Source organism: Triturus cristatus, chromosome 4_1 (genome assembly GCF_964204655.1).
Source record: "Triturus cristatus chromosome 4_1, aTriCri1.1, whole genome shotgun sequence".
NCBI classification, from domain to species: domain Eukaryota; kingdom Metazoa; phylum Chordata; class Amphibia; order Caudata; family Salamandridae; genus Triturus; species Triturus cristatus.
In genome coordinates this window covers 818,043,895-818,057,204 of record NC_140585.1, presented here as the reverse complement: position 1 = coordinate 818,057,204, position 13,310 = coordinate 818,043,895, and the positions used below count along the sequence as shown (strand labels likewise).

General features: G+C 46.2%; 1 protein-coding gene across 2 annotated transcripts in view; it reads left to right on the top strand.

Moving 5' to 3' along the window:
- Nucleotides 1–13,310, top strand: part of SAXO6 (stabilizer of axonemal microtubules 6) — a 621,602-nt gene that overhangs the window by 273,871 nt on the left and 334,421 nt on the right. For both annotated transcript variants that reach the window (XM_085653468.1, XM_085653467.1), the window contains one exon: nt 71–246. In XM_085653468.1, coding sequence (XP_085509594.1) covers nt 71–246 — 176 coding nt within the window. The remainder of the gene's footprint in view (nt 1–70; nt 247–13,310) is intronic.

Below are 13,310 nucleotides of genomic sequence, written 5' to 3'. Positions count from 1 at the left end.
CTTACGCTTATTAGTTCGAAGAGCATTTGCGGCATATGCTGTATAAACTCCTTTTGTCTCTCATGTACAGATGAAAGAGCTTCGAACCCAAGCAGAAGCGCATAGGCACAGGGTGCATGGAACCCACTTCTCTCGGGATCATCTGAACCAGATACTGTCTCACAGCAATATATTTTGGGATGCTGCATCTAGCTCGAGCACAGACGACACGCTTAGCACCAACATTAAAGCACTGGACCTCGCAGGGTAGGCTTTTATTAAGAATTTATTACACACTTATAACTCTAATAGAGTAAATGGCCTCCATGTTCATGTTCACAAGTTGGTATTCCTGATATTCGCAGTGGAGTTAAAAACCAAAGAATGCTCACAGCTTGAAAGATTTTGCATTGCAGTTAGGTAGTCAGTTAGCACAAATTCCGGTTGCACCATGCGCCAAATCCCTGAAGAAGCAATAACCTCTTGTTCAGATGTTTTGTTGGCCATGTGACAGTTCAATACAAGCAAATAAAGAACAAGGGAATATAGATAACTGAATGCATCTTGCATACTTTTATTTTCTTCAAAGGTGTGTCATGCGTTTGCCCAGAGCTTTTTTAAAACCTGTACATCTTGTGGAAAAAAAACTTTGCAAACATTGTTCCTCGGGATGCAGTATATGAAATATGAATGTAAGGTCATACATTTTGAAAATATAAATATTTAAATATATGTTGCAAATCTGGGTTAAACATTTGGAATACATACGTTACATTCCATATGTTTGTTTCTATATTAATAAGATTAATAGTATGGTATCATCTGGGGCATCATGTGTGCGTCTAAGAGCATTGCACTTGAGGCCAAGTTATGGTTGATTTGTTAACCTTAGCTAGCAAATTTCAGTCATTTTTTTATTTTAATATCCATTTTTGTAGTAAACAGAGGAGAACGGTATTAACAGGTAAGACATTATAATAACATCATACAGTGCAAATTCTACATCACATCAGTGGTAAATTGATAATCTGGTAGTTGAACATCAAACACCACGTCTATTGGGAGCATTTGGAACAGCGTAGAGGTGTTTAATTAACCGTGAGAAACACATCTGATAGAGACTTCTAGCCACAGATTCCTTACCATAGAATATTCCTCAGGTGTCAGACTGGTCCTGCAAATTCTTGAGTAGTACCTCTGTGCACCAGAAGGTGGTGCTGATCAGCTCTGCATCTGCATCCTAGGCATCGGTCACACCAGATGTGACATAACTATATAGGCGTCACCCCAGCACGATGCCATCAGTGCTTTTCCTTCCGTGCCATCAGCACTGATCTTGAAGAGTTTCCTCAGTCATTTCTTTACTGCTCTTTTCAACTTTTTGTCACACTTTTTTGCTCCCAGTGTGCCTTAGGGATGGGCCCTAAGAAACCTTTGCTTTTTAAGCCTTGTGGAGCCTGTCACAGACAGAAGCCTGTGATGGGCCTCCACCTGGTTTGCTTATGTTGCCTGGAGCTGGACCAGGACTCCAAGGCCTGGTCTGACTGCCATTCGATGAACCCCAAAGTGATCCTGGAGCATGTGTTGAAGATCCTAGTCGCTCGGCACTGGATAACTCTGTACTACTCCAGGTCCTGGTCACGTGGAAGATCTCAGGCCTGCTCTCGGAGTCGTTCCCATCGGTCATCATTGAGGTCAAAATCTTTATCGGGTAAGTCCCACAATTGAAGAAGAAGAAGACCAAGAAGTCAAAGTGTTCTTCGACTTCACCGCGCCGGTCCAAGCCACCAGAAGAGGCACAGGAACAACGCCACAGGTCACACTTCCTCCGCTGAGCCTGTGTCCACTCCATACCTCCTAGAATTTCTCATAGCCAGAGCATCCCTCAACCAATTGAAGGAATTCTATGAGGCTATGCACCTCATCGTAGAGCAAGCCGACCCCTCTGGAGTGCCTACAAGCCCCATGGGTTTGGAAGGTACCTGGACTGGATATCAGCTGGCGGGTTTGCCCGTACTACCAGATGGGCCCTTTAGATTGGTTTCTCAACCTCCACCAGAGTCCGGTCCACTGGTGCTGTGCCTGGCAACCCGAGTTCATTGTCATTCCAAACCCCGACACAAAGCGGACCAGCGTAGTCCAAAGTCTACTCCAGCGCTGAACTGACCAGGTTCAGAGGCAGTGCCTACATTATCTGACAAGCCATGTACTGGATATGCTTGGTGTGGATCTGATGCTTCTTATGAATATCCTGACCCCCTTAAGAAAACCTTGGTTGAGGATGACTGGTATGAAGAACTGGCTGATGCCAGTGGTATGGACACCTTGTCGGACACTGGCCTGATCTCACCACCTAGTGTGGCTATGAAGGAAGGAGCTTCTTTTGCCGTGGTGGTGCAGAGGTGCTCCAAATTGTTCAGCAGGGTTACATCCTTCTGTTCAAAGAAACCCTACCACCCATGCCACTGGCCTCAGTTTGTCTGACAGAGAATCATCTGTCCATGTTGCTTCGGGAAAGGCAGCCTCTTTTGGCTAAAGAGGCCATTAAGAGGGTGCCGATATCAGTAGTAGGTTGTGTATGCTACTACCGCTACTTTCTGGTGCCAAAGAAGGACAGAGACCTACTCCTTATTTTAGATCTGCACCCTCTCAACTTCTTCCTGAAAAAGGAGAAATCCAAAATTGACTAGAGACTAGATGACAGCGCTGAATTTGCAACATCTGTATGCCGTCCTGGCAGTACACAGACGTTACCTGTGGTTCACAGTAGGCAACAAGCACTTTCAGTTCACTGTACTCCTCTTTGACCTTACCTGTGCCCCGTCTGCTGTTCACAAAAGTGAGGGTGGTAGTTGCAGCACATCTGCAAAGGTCAGGAGTTTCAATGACTGGCTGTTGAAGATGGTCTTGTCCCAGGCAGTCGTCGTCCACCTCCAAACTACAGAAGACATGCTGCATTTGCCGATGTTCATTATAGCATGCCAAAGTCACTCCTGACTCCCTCTCTGATGCTCCCTTTTATCTGAGCCATTCACATTTTGTTTCGAGTGGGGCTCAGGACTCCAGTACGCTTTCACGCCGATACCAGTCCTGCCCCGAATTCTGAAGATCAGGACGAACTGGGCCCAAGTCCTCCTTGTGGCTCTGGGGAGGGCACATAGAGTATGGTATCCCAAACTCCTGAGCATGAGCATCGGTCCCCCTATCAATCTGCCCCATCAGGAGGATCTCCTGTTGCAGCAACAAGCCAGGATTCTGCACTCGAACATGCGCACGCTCCACCTTCATGCGTGGAGATTTAGTGGTGGCAGTTGAATCTTCGATTTCCTTTCCAATGTCTTTGAGGGCATTTTGGCAGTTAGACCGCTCTCCACAAAGATTTTATACTCCTGCCTCTGGGGCAAGTTTGTGGCTTGGTGCACTGAAAAACATGTTGACCCTCTTTCTGCACCCTTATCCGGAGTGTTACTGTTGTTTTGTCTTTAGCCTGTCAAACACTTGCTTTGAGGTATAATTAAGGGATATGTTTTGGCCGTTCTGCTTTTTTGTATTTGCTGGATCAACCCTCCCTGTTCCTGTTGTCACATGTAGCGGCACATTTTCTAAAAGGTCTTCAACTCTTGTTCCCTTCAAAGCCTTTAGTTATGGTCCAATGTCACCTTAATTTGCTGCTGACCTCCCTGTAGCCATGCATGTGCAATCTTCACTTCCATGCTTGGTGCCAACAACTGCTGACTGCTTCCTACCTCCCTCCTGAGGTTGTAGATGTAATCTTGGCAGCCCCTTGCCGAATTCTGTATATGCCTTCCATTGTGACACATCTCTGGTTTGGTGCAGTACTCAAAAGATTGACTCACTTAAAGCCAGGTTATCTGAACTATTTATTTTTGTATTGTCTCTAGCCCAGCAAGGACTTCCTCTGAGCACAATTAAGGGGCACCTGTCAACTCCTTTGGCTTTTTTGCGGTTGCTGGATCAGCTCTTTCTGTACAAATCACCCATTGTAATTTATTTTTGAAGGGTTTGCAATATTTGTTTCCACCTGCTTTCTTTATCATTACCCAGTGGGACCTTAAGTTGCTCCTCAGCTCCTTGATGTGTGCTCTTTATGAACCACTTCATAGCCGTCTACTCATCACCATAATATCGGCGTGGCTGGTGAGTGAGATGGAAACCCTGTCTGTCAACACATCCTAGTCTATTTTCTTCCCAAACAGGTTGGTCCCGAGAACCCAAGCTTCCTGTCTTCCAAAAGTGGTGACTCATTTTCACATCAGGTAAAACATCACCATATCTGTGTTGTTCGCTGTGAGAAAGTCATCCTTTTTGCCCTGTTTACCCCCATTGTTTTGACTGGTTCTGGTGGTAACTGACTCTGACTGTGCCCTGTGCTCTGCTACCCAGATCATTGGCCAGTTCTCTGATTGAAAAGGTACATGGTAATTTTGTATAATTACAATTGGCAATGACAGACCCCTGTAAATCCCTAGTATATAATAAGACAAGGGGGATTAAAACTACCTATAAGTCCCAAGTACATAATAGGGCTGGGGAGTTTAGAGGTGCATTAGATTTTATACACTGAAGTGTACACTGCTGTGTTGCGTGCTGTCATTTTTATAGGCAGGCTTAAATTTGCAGACTGTCTTTAAATGTAAATTACACACAAATTCGACTTTGGTGGTACATGTACTTCCCAAGTGGTAATTTACCTTATTTTTAAATATAGGTCAACCCTAAAGTCTCTCCTAGGTGCCTCAGGGGTGGGGTGCCATGTAACAATAAGCAGGGACATCAGAAAATATGTTTTATATGCCCTGGTGAGAGAAAAACAGCCTATTTAGTTTCCCCCATTGTAGATTATTAGCTTCACGGGCTAACATTAATAATAATAATACAGCCATTTATAGACTGCGAACAGCTACTTCGATAGAGATGTCCAGGCGCTATAGCAACAAGTGGCACACATGAGTCACACAGCAGCCAAGGCTCCTGGAAAGTTAGTCTAGGCTAAAAAGCCATGTTTTGGCTGCTTTCCTGAATTGCGATTCAGAAACAATATGGCGCAAAACATTTGGCAGGGAGTTCCATAACATGGATGCCCCGACCGTAAAAGATCTGCCACCCAACCGAGCTTTCCTAACTCGTGGGGTGCAGAGCAGATTCTGAGAATTAGACCTCAGTAGGCGCATAGCCGTTGTTTCAAGTAGCTGGGGCAAGTACCATGGATTGACCGGAAAGCTAGGGTTAGGGCCTGAAATTTGATTTTTTGGGCTACCGGCAGCCAATGCATTTCCTTACTATGTGGAGAGATATGATGCCGAAATAGAACACGTCTGATCAATATCGCAGCCGTATTTTGAACCATTTGGTGTTTTTTAACACGGTAGGCCGGAAAGCCCAAGTAGAGGCCATTCGCATAGTCCAGCCGAGAAGTCACTGTGGCATGGAATTGGAATCGTTTATTTCTGTGCAAATATTGCTAGGAATGAGCTAAATATCATTCAAAGACTTAAAAGATTGGTAATGAAAAAACCAACTTGCCACTGTTGAAGTTATCATAACTGGTACAAAAAATAAGTTATACAACTTTCTTTTCTGTAAGCCAAAATCCAGCCTCTCCTGATTGGTCAGCCTTAACAGGCGTAGCCAAGCTGCTTTGATGAGGTGATAAGTGGCCACATACAGCAGAGGTTATTTAATGGGGGAGAGCTCTGCAGCTGGGTAAATCAAACTGAGTTTCAGAGTTAGAGCAGGATAGTAAGTAATGCTGGACCTACCCCCTTTAATCCTGTCCCCCCAGGCCAGATGGCAGGCGCGGAATGAAATTTGCGAAAGGTGTGGGAGGGGAGTGTTAATGGAAAATCAGCCACTCTAGTAGAGCGAAGCAGGGCAAGGCAGTACTGTAAAGGACCAGCTCTTGGTGGATTGTGCTCTGCATTACAGTCACACACTATAAAAAAAAACAGCTCCTTGGAAGTTTTCTGGCTCATTTCACCAGGGCCAAAGCTGTTGTTACTGGATTGGCATGCAGAGTGCCTGTTCTGGACATTTGCTCTGTTGCTGAGTGGGCATCACGTCATACACTCACAAAAGCACTATTGCCTGGACAACCAGGTACATTGCCAGGAGCGCTTTGTCTGCTTGATCTAGCAGGATGTTTTGGTCTGAGCACCTGCAGAACACAGATTCCTCACTGGCCCTCCCCTTCTCCCTGTTAAAAAGGTCATAAGTGTAGCAGTCTGCACACCTGTCAAAGCCAATTATCTGTTGGGCTCTGCATCTCGGAGCATATACAGCCCAGAAAGCAACTGATGTCGGCGGGGGTGAGTGATGCCTATATGCAGTTCTGTGAGTCACTTCCGGAATGGAATGGTGTTGGCATGGAGCCGCAAGCCACAGACCAGCACACAGAGATACTACTTGAGACGTTTCCAGACCAGTCTGATGCCTGGGGAATATTCAGAAAGTGAGGAATCTGGGTTTAGATAGAGCTTATAACCGAAAGAATGAGCTGTACCACTGAGCTGGGATGAGCTCACTGAGGACTTTCGTGCCCAGCTCAAAGACGACACATTCGCCCTGTAGAGGTGCATTGGTAAGCCGCTAATGCAGCGCTGTCCCATCACCCGGGCTGATGTATATATATTAATGGGCAAACAAAAAAAGACAAACCACATTGGAGGAAACCAAATCATGGAAAAACTATTTTAAAGAAATAAAAGTAAATAGAACATTTAAGGAAACATTTAAAGGAAAGATAACTTTAAGGGAAAATCCAAAATTACATTAAATTTGGGTTGAGATTAGGACTAGTGAGGGGTTTTTGGGTTCAGGGATAGGTAATGTTTAGTGGTGATGAGGGGTTTTTAGGGGCCATAAATGGGTGCTGTTCAGGCATAGAAAGGATTTTCAGGGTTCAGAGATGGATGGAGTTTAGACGTGGTGAAGGTTTTTTTTTTGTATCAGGAATAGTTAAAGTTTAGTGTTGGTGAGGGTTTTTTAGGGATTGCAGCTGAGTGGAATTTAGGGATGGTGAAGTGTTTAAGGGTTCAGGGATGGGTGGAGTGTAGGGGTATTGAGGATTTTTTAGGGTTCTTAGATAGAAGTGATAAAGAGTTTTTAGTATTCAGAATTGGGTGGAATTTATGGTGGTGAGGGTGTGGGATGAGTGGCAGTTAGATGTAGAAAGGAGTTTTTAGGGTTTAGGGATGGGGAGAGTTTTGGGGTAATGAGGGCTTTTAGGGGTTATGGATGGGTGTGTTTAAGGGTGATGAGGTTTTTTATGATTCAGGGATGGATGAAGCTTAGAGGTAGTGAGGGGTTTTAGAGTTCATGAATGGGTGGAGTGTAGGGGAAGAAAGAGCTTTTAGGGTTCAGGGATGGGTCCAGTTTAAGGATCAAGGACGGGTGTACTTTAGGTGTAGACAAGATGCCTTTCTTTCAACCTGAAACTCCACGCTGTTTGGAGCTATGCAATTGTTTTATGTAGGAGGCAAACACAAGGAGAAGATGGACGGAGCGGTGAAACTTTTCAGACACTCACCCCCAGTCACAGATCTAGGTTGAATCCATCATCCTTCTTTAGCTCACTTTGTCACTTTGTATGTAAAAGGCAACAAAAATACATTAAAAAAATAAATTATAATAGTCATATGATTTATATACCTTTTTTAGCTCACTTTGCCACCCTAGTTCAGACCCAGCCATATACAAATCAGTCTTGACCCTGTTCCTCATGGGAACAGTCCAGCCCGAACTGCTAAGCCAGCTCTTCCCTGGACCGGAAACAAGCATCTTGGGACCGGATTCTGGTTTACACCCATCATCGGCCAGGCTAGCTTGAATCCAGTGGTAAAGTGAGCAAGGTACCCACGTCTGGGCATACCCTGCCAACTTAGGGCAAACAAAGCAAACACAAGGAGATTCTGGACAAAGCTGTGACATTTTTCATACACACACCCCCAGTCACAGATCTAGGTTGAATCCATCATCCTTCTTTAGCTCACTTTGTCACTTCGTATGTAAAAGACAACAAAAATACATTTAAGAAATAAATTACAATATTCATCTGATTTATATACATTCTTTAGCTCACTTTGCCACCCTAGTTCAGACCCAGCCATATGCAAATCAGTCTTGACCCTGTTCCTCATGGGAACAGTCCAGCCTGAACTGCCAAGCCAGGTCTTCCCTGGACCGGAAACAAGCATCCTGGGACCGGATTCTGGGTTACACCCATCATCAGCCAGGTTAGCTTGAATCCAGTGGCAAAGTGAGCAAGGTACCCACGTCTGGGCATACCCTGCCAACTTAGGGCAACCAAATCAAACACAAGGAGATGATAGACAGAGCGCTGAAACTTTTCAGACACTCATCACCAGTCACAGATCTGAGTTGAATCCATCATTGTTCTTTAGCTCACTTGATCACTTCGTATGTAAAAGACAACAAAAAGGAATAAAAAAAAAATTACAATATTCATACAATTTATTTACCTATATATTAGACATGTATATTTAAAAAAAAATTTTTTTACACATATATAAAATAGTTTTGGCGGTGATGTAATGACCCATAAGGAAACAACTTATTTTCATCATATAAAAATCCTGGTTATACATAATTTTAATCACTACACAAACCTGTGAAAGTCTGTCACATTCACATATTATCCTGCTTTGAGCTCTGCCATTAGCAATAGTTCTCCAGCAAGCCAAATATTTTGGTTATAAAAATACATAAATGTATGTGCAGTCACAGGTCACATCACAACAGCCGCTAGTTATACTCCCGATAACAACCTTAATTTATAGAAGAATATTTTGCTTTGTTTAAAGGCAGGTTGGGAGTAAATAATCACTGTCATGGACTATAATGAAGATATGCTTTCAAGGTTACTGCTGGTTCATTGATTCACTACAAAGTTTGGTTTCTTATGCTTTATTACCAATGCAAAGATTCTTACCATGCATCAAAATATTTTGGGAAAGGGGCAAAACTATATTTCTCTCTCGCTTTCCCCCAGCTGTATATTTTCTTTGGTTCTCTCCTATACATTAAAATGCCATATTACTTCATTGAGTGGGGGGTATGACACACATTCAATTTTAACTGAACAAATGTTATTCTACTGTACAAAACCTTCATGTCCAGAATCCAAAAGAGTAGAAATATCTATAGTCCAGAAAGATGATGACAATGGGACTGTGTATTTACATGCCCAAGCTTAATGATGTTTTATGAATTATATTCAGAAGTAATCACAATATAAGTTACTGTGGTATGCTGGTGGAACTGATTGTGCCTATAAGGAAGCACTACAGGTCATGTGGGAGTACTTTCTAGTATTCACTGATTGTGCCTGGTACATACATAGGAATGCCTTGTATATGAAATTAAATTACCCCAGCCTTACATTATAAGGATATTGCAAGTCACTGAGCAGTTCCACATTGAGGCAGAAGGTTGATTTTTTTTATAAGGTTATGGAACTCTGAGGTGGCTTGGAATATCCTTATCATGTACGGCAGGGGGTACTTAATTCCCCAAATCATGGTCACACTATCACCTTTCCCACAAACCACTCGAATCAAGGGGGTATCTCATTCATTTGAAAAAGCATGTTTGTAAAAATGAACAATGAAAATAGAATCTTTAGTGTACAATTAAACACATTAAAAAGTTGTTCGATATTTGTTGCAAAAGCTATTAGAAGCTGTTTCATACAAGTTAGTGTTTAAAAAAAAGGCACAGTAGATACATGCAGAAAGATTCAAACGTTTTTTTAAATAATTTCCTCAAGAGTGCAAAAAACAAACATTGCCATAAATATCTCCTTTCTACTTGTAAATGTAAAGATGAAGAACAGCAAAAGAAAGAAAAGCAACATTTCCTTTTTGTTCTTTAGATAGCTGCTTCGATTATGCTCCGTGACTTGACCTGCCTTTTTCCTCGGCTACTGGATCAGGCAGCAGGCATTATGACGTCAGAACTCAACTGTAATAATAATTTATTACAGTTCAGTTATGACGCTATTTCTTTATAATCGGCAACTGGGTGTAGCACAAGTCGCCAATTGTAAAGAAATTAGAGATGGGTTTTTATACAGGGATTGCAAAATCCCATGATTTATACAGCTAACCAGCTGGTCACAATGAATCAGCTTCACAGAGCAATAAATATGTCTGTCTTTGGCCAATGTGAGTACATATTCTAAGTAAGTTACTGCGCTGCATTTCCGATCAGTGGTAACTTCATCATTTCCATACACTCTAGGATATTTCCATGATTCGAGTCATATACAGTGGTTAAAAAACGTTAATTCGGGGCGCGTCCAAGATGGTGGCGTGGTAGGACGCAGAATCGCGTCCCAACGGCACTGCCGATACTTTGCTTTGGCCTATCGCCTCTTCCCTGGAGTCATCAGACCGCGTAAAGGTCGGGAGTGGCGCTGACATACTGAGGCGCTGCCCTGGGATAAATAGCGCTCCTGTAAATATGTCAGCGGCGGCCCTGGAGCGCTAGGGAAGTGAGGGCCTCGGCAGCCTCGTGGGCGGCAACGGCAGCGACCCCGGCCTGAGCCGGGAGAGAAGATCCGAGAAGGTGTTCATGCGGCGAGGAGTCACGGCGGCCACCGGAGGCGGCAAGCAAGATCCTGGTGAGGGGCGGCGGAGCACCCGGTGTCGGCCGGGGAGTACAGAGCTGTCCGCGATTCCCGCCGGCTGCTCATGGCCCCGAAGAATTGACTCCGGCTGCATTCTAAGTGGGGGCCTTTGGCTCGCCGGGTGGTGGGATTAGCAAGGAGCCTCCTGAGACCCGCCTGGTGAGGATGCGGTTGATCGGCGTGGCCTCCCCTGCTTTGCTGTCCCGGGGGTGGCGCTGCTCGACATGGCCCGTGTCGGTTTGGAGGGCCTAGTCTGAGGCCTAGCGGTCTGCAGACCGGTGGACGGTGTGCACATCCAGTGGACCCTTCGTCGTAAGGTGCGGACAATGGGGAGTGACTGCAGTGAGCCCCCAGAGCCGCCGCCTTGAGTGGAGCGCTGCGTCGACTGCCCCGCCAACCTGTGCGAAGCGGCCTGGGCCCGAGTGCCATATAATGAAGGAATCTACAACCAACTATTGTCTGGGGAGGCAGCGGAGTGGCACCCCGGTGAGTCAGACTACTGCGGCCTCCTGCAACTGTGGAGTGCCTTGCGCTGCCCCCCGGGGGTGGTGACTGGCGGAGTGCCCTGGCAACCTCCGGGGAGGGGTTGAGGTGAGACCTCTTCGGTCCGTGGGTTGGCGGACGGGGGTACACATAGCACGCGTGGTCCCCCAGGGATCCTCTGCAGATAGTGCACTGACAGGCCTACATTGGGTTGCGCAGCCCCCGCTCCACTGTGAGGCACCAGAAGAGTTATAATCGTAGACGTGGGGCCCGCTACGCTGCGCAGTTTCCCTATCACACCTACCGCAGTGTTTGGGGCTAGAGCGGACTACGGGATACCAACGGTTGGCGATCCGTGCCATGGCGACGGCACGTACGAGGAAGGAGAAGTCACTGAAGGAGCTCTTACTCCTACTGAAGCAGCCAGGTCAAGCCTAGACATTGGGCGAGAAGGCTCCAGGGGCGATGAAGGGTGACTACTCGCCAGCAACTAAGGCATTCATGGTGGAGCTTTTCGCTGCCATAAAAGATGATATCCAGGACCTCCGTAACCAGCTCACAGCAAACTTGAAAGAAGTGCGTCGCAATGTTGATGAAATCGGTGAGAGAGTGGCAACCCTCAAGCAACACGACCTCGGCAGGGATGAAGAGCTCCATCACTTGCAACAGGATATGCTGCGCCTACAAGAGCAGAACATTGATCTTCAGGCCCGCGCCAAGGATTTGGAAAATCGATCCAGGGTAACAATGTGCAGATTAGAGGCGTACCGTGAAAAGAGGAAGGAGACGACCTACAAGCCTACATCGGGGCTCTTTTCAAGCACATCTTGGGCGAAGACGGAGAGGAAGCAATTCAAATGGACAGAGTTCATAGAGTGGGGCTCCCCCGGGGTAACAAAGCACCCCCTCCCGACATACTCGCATGTGTGCACGACTTTCAACTGAAGGAGCGTATCATCCGGAAAGTGAGCGAGGCCCACCCTATACAGTTCCGGGGTTACAATCCTGCCATATATCAAGACTTGGCAGCTTCCACACTCCTCAAGTGCCATGAGTTCAGGGTGGTGACCACACATCTTCGTGGGCATCCCTTCCGCCTCATTTTTAAGTATGGGGTCAAGCTGCTGCAGATTCGCTCCCTTACCGACGCGCTGGAGATCCTTGGCCTCGAGGGAGTGGGGCCACCTGAGGAGGGAGAAAGGTCTAGGGCATCGTGCTCCCGCCGCACCGGGGGATGGCAGCGAGTGGGAAAGGTGTCTCCCGTCAAGAAGCCCGATCAGGCCACGAGAGACAGAGAACGGGAGGCGGTCATTGCCACCTTATCACAAACGTCAGAGCATCCAGCCACTCTGTGAGATGTGTTAATGATGGCTCCGGAATAAGCACACAGGGGAGTGCCGGGGGATGGCATGGACAGCCTATGGACCTCTCGGACAGCCTCTCCACATGTAGGCGGCAGCGTCTCGGGCCCACATTGGTCTGGGACGTTGTATCGGCCACGTCCCATTAGATTCTCCTTACTCTGACAGACTTTAGTCATGTTACCTTTTTGGTATTTTTCTTGTTTTCTGGGCTTGGGTTTGGTTCTCTCCTCAGTGAGTTCTTTTACTGCAACCACGCATATTGGCCACGCGCATGGGGCCCTCTTATGCCTTCATTTCATTGCAAGACAGCGCGTGCCCCCGCATAGCTCTCGTAATCCCTTCCGTCCCCTCTGGATCTTAAAATAGTCAGTCTTAATGCCAGAAGCCTTAACAACCCAGTCAAACGGAGGGCGGTCTTGTCCTTATTGGAACACTCAGGGGAAGAGATTTGCCTTATCCAAAAAACTTGTCTCCTACAAGCTGGCACCCATCGTATGCGGCATAGTCACTTTCCCCAAGAGGAGTAGCCGTCCTGGTGGCCAAACACGCTCGTGCGTGTGCGATTCCTTTTGTGCTACGCGATTGGCCTTTGCGTGCATCTTTTTATAAAACACTGCACGCAATTGGCCAAAGGCGGGCACATTGCTCTGCCCATGACCTATTGGTGTCTATTACGCGCTTGGTGCGTGTAATAGACACCAATAGGCCATGGCTCGCACCACTCGCGGGCTTCTTTGTTTTTTTTTCAAGCGGAACTGAAAGCGAACGCTTTCCCTGCCGCTTGTTATTCGAATGTACATGCCATAGCCCGAAGATAC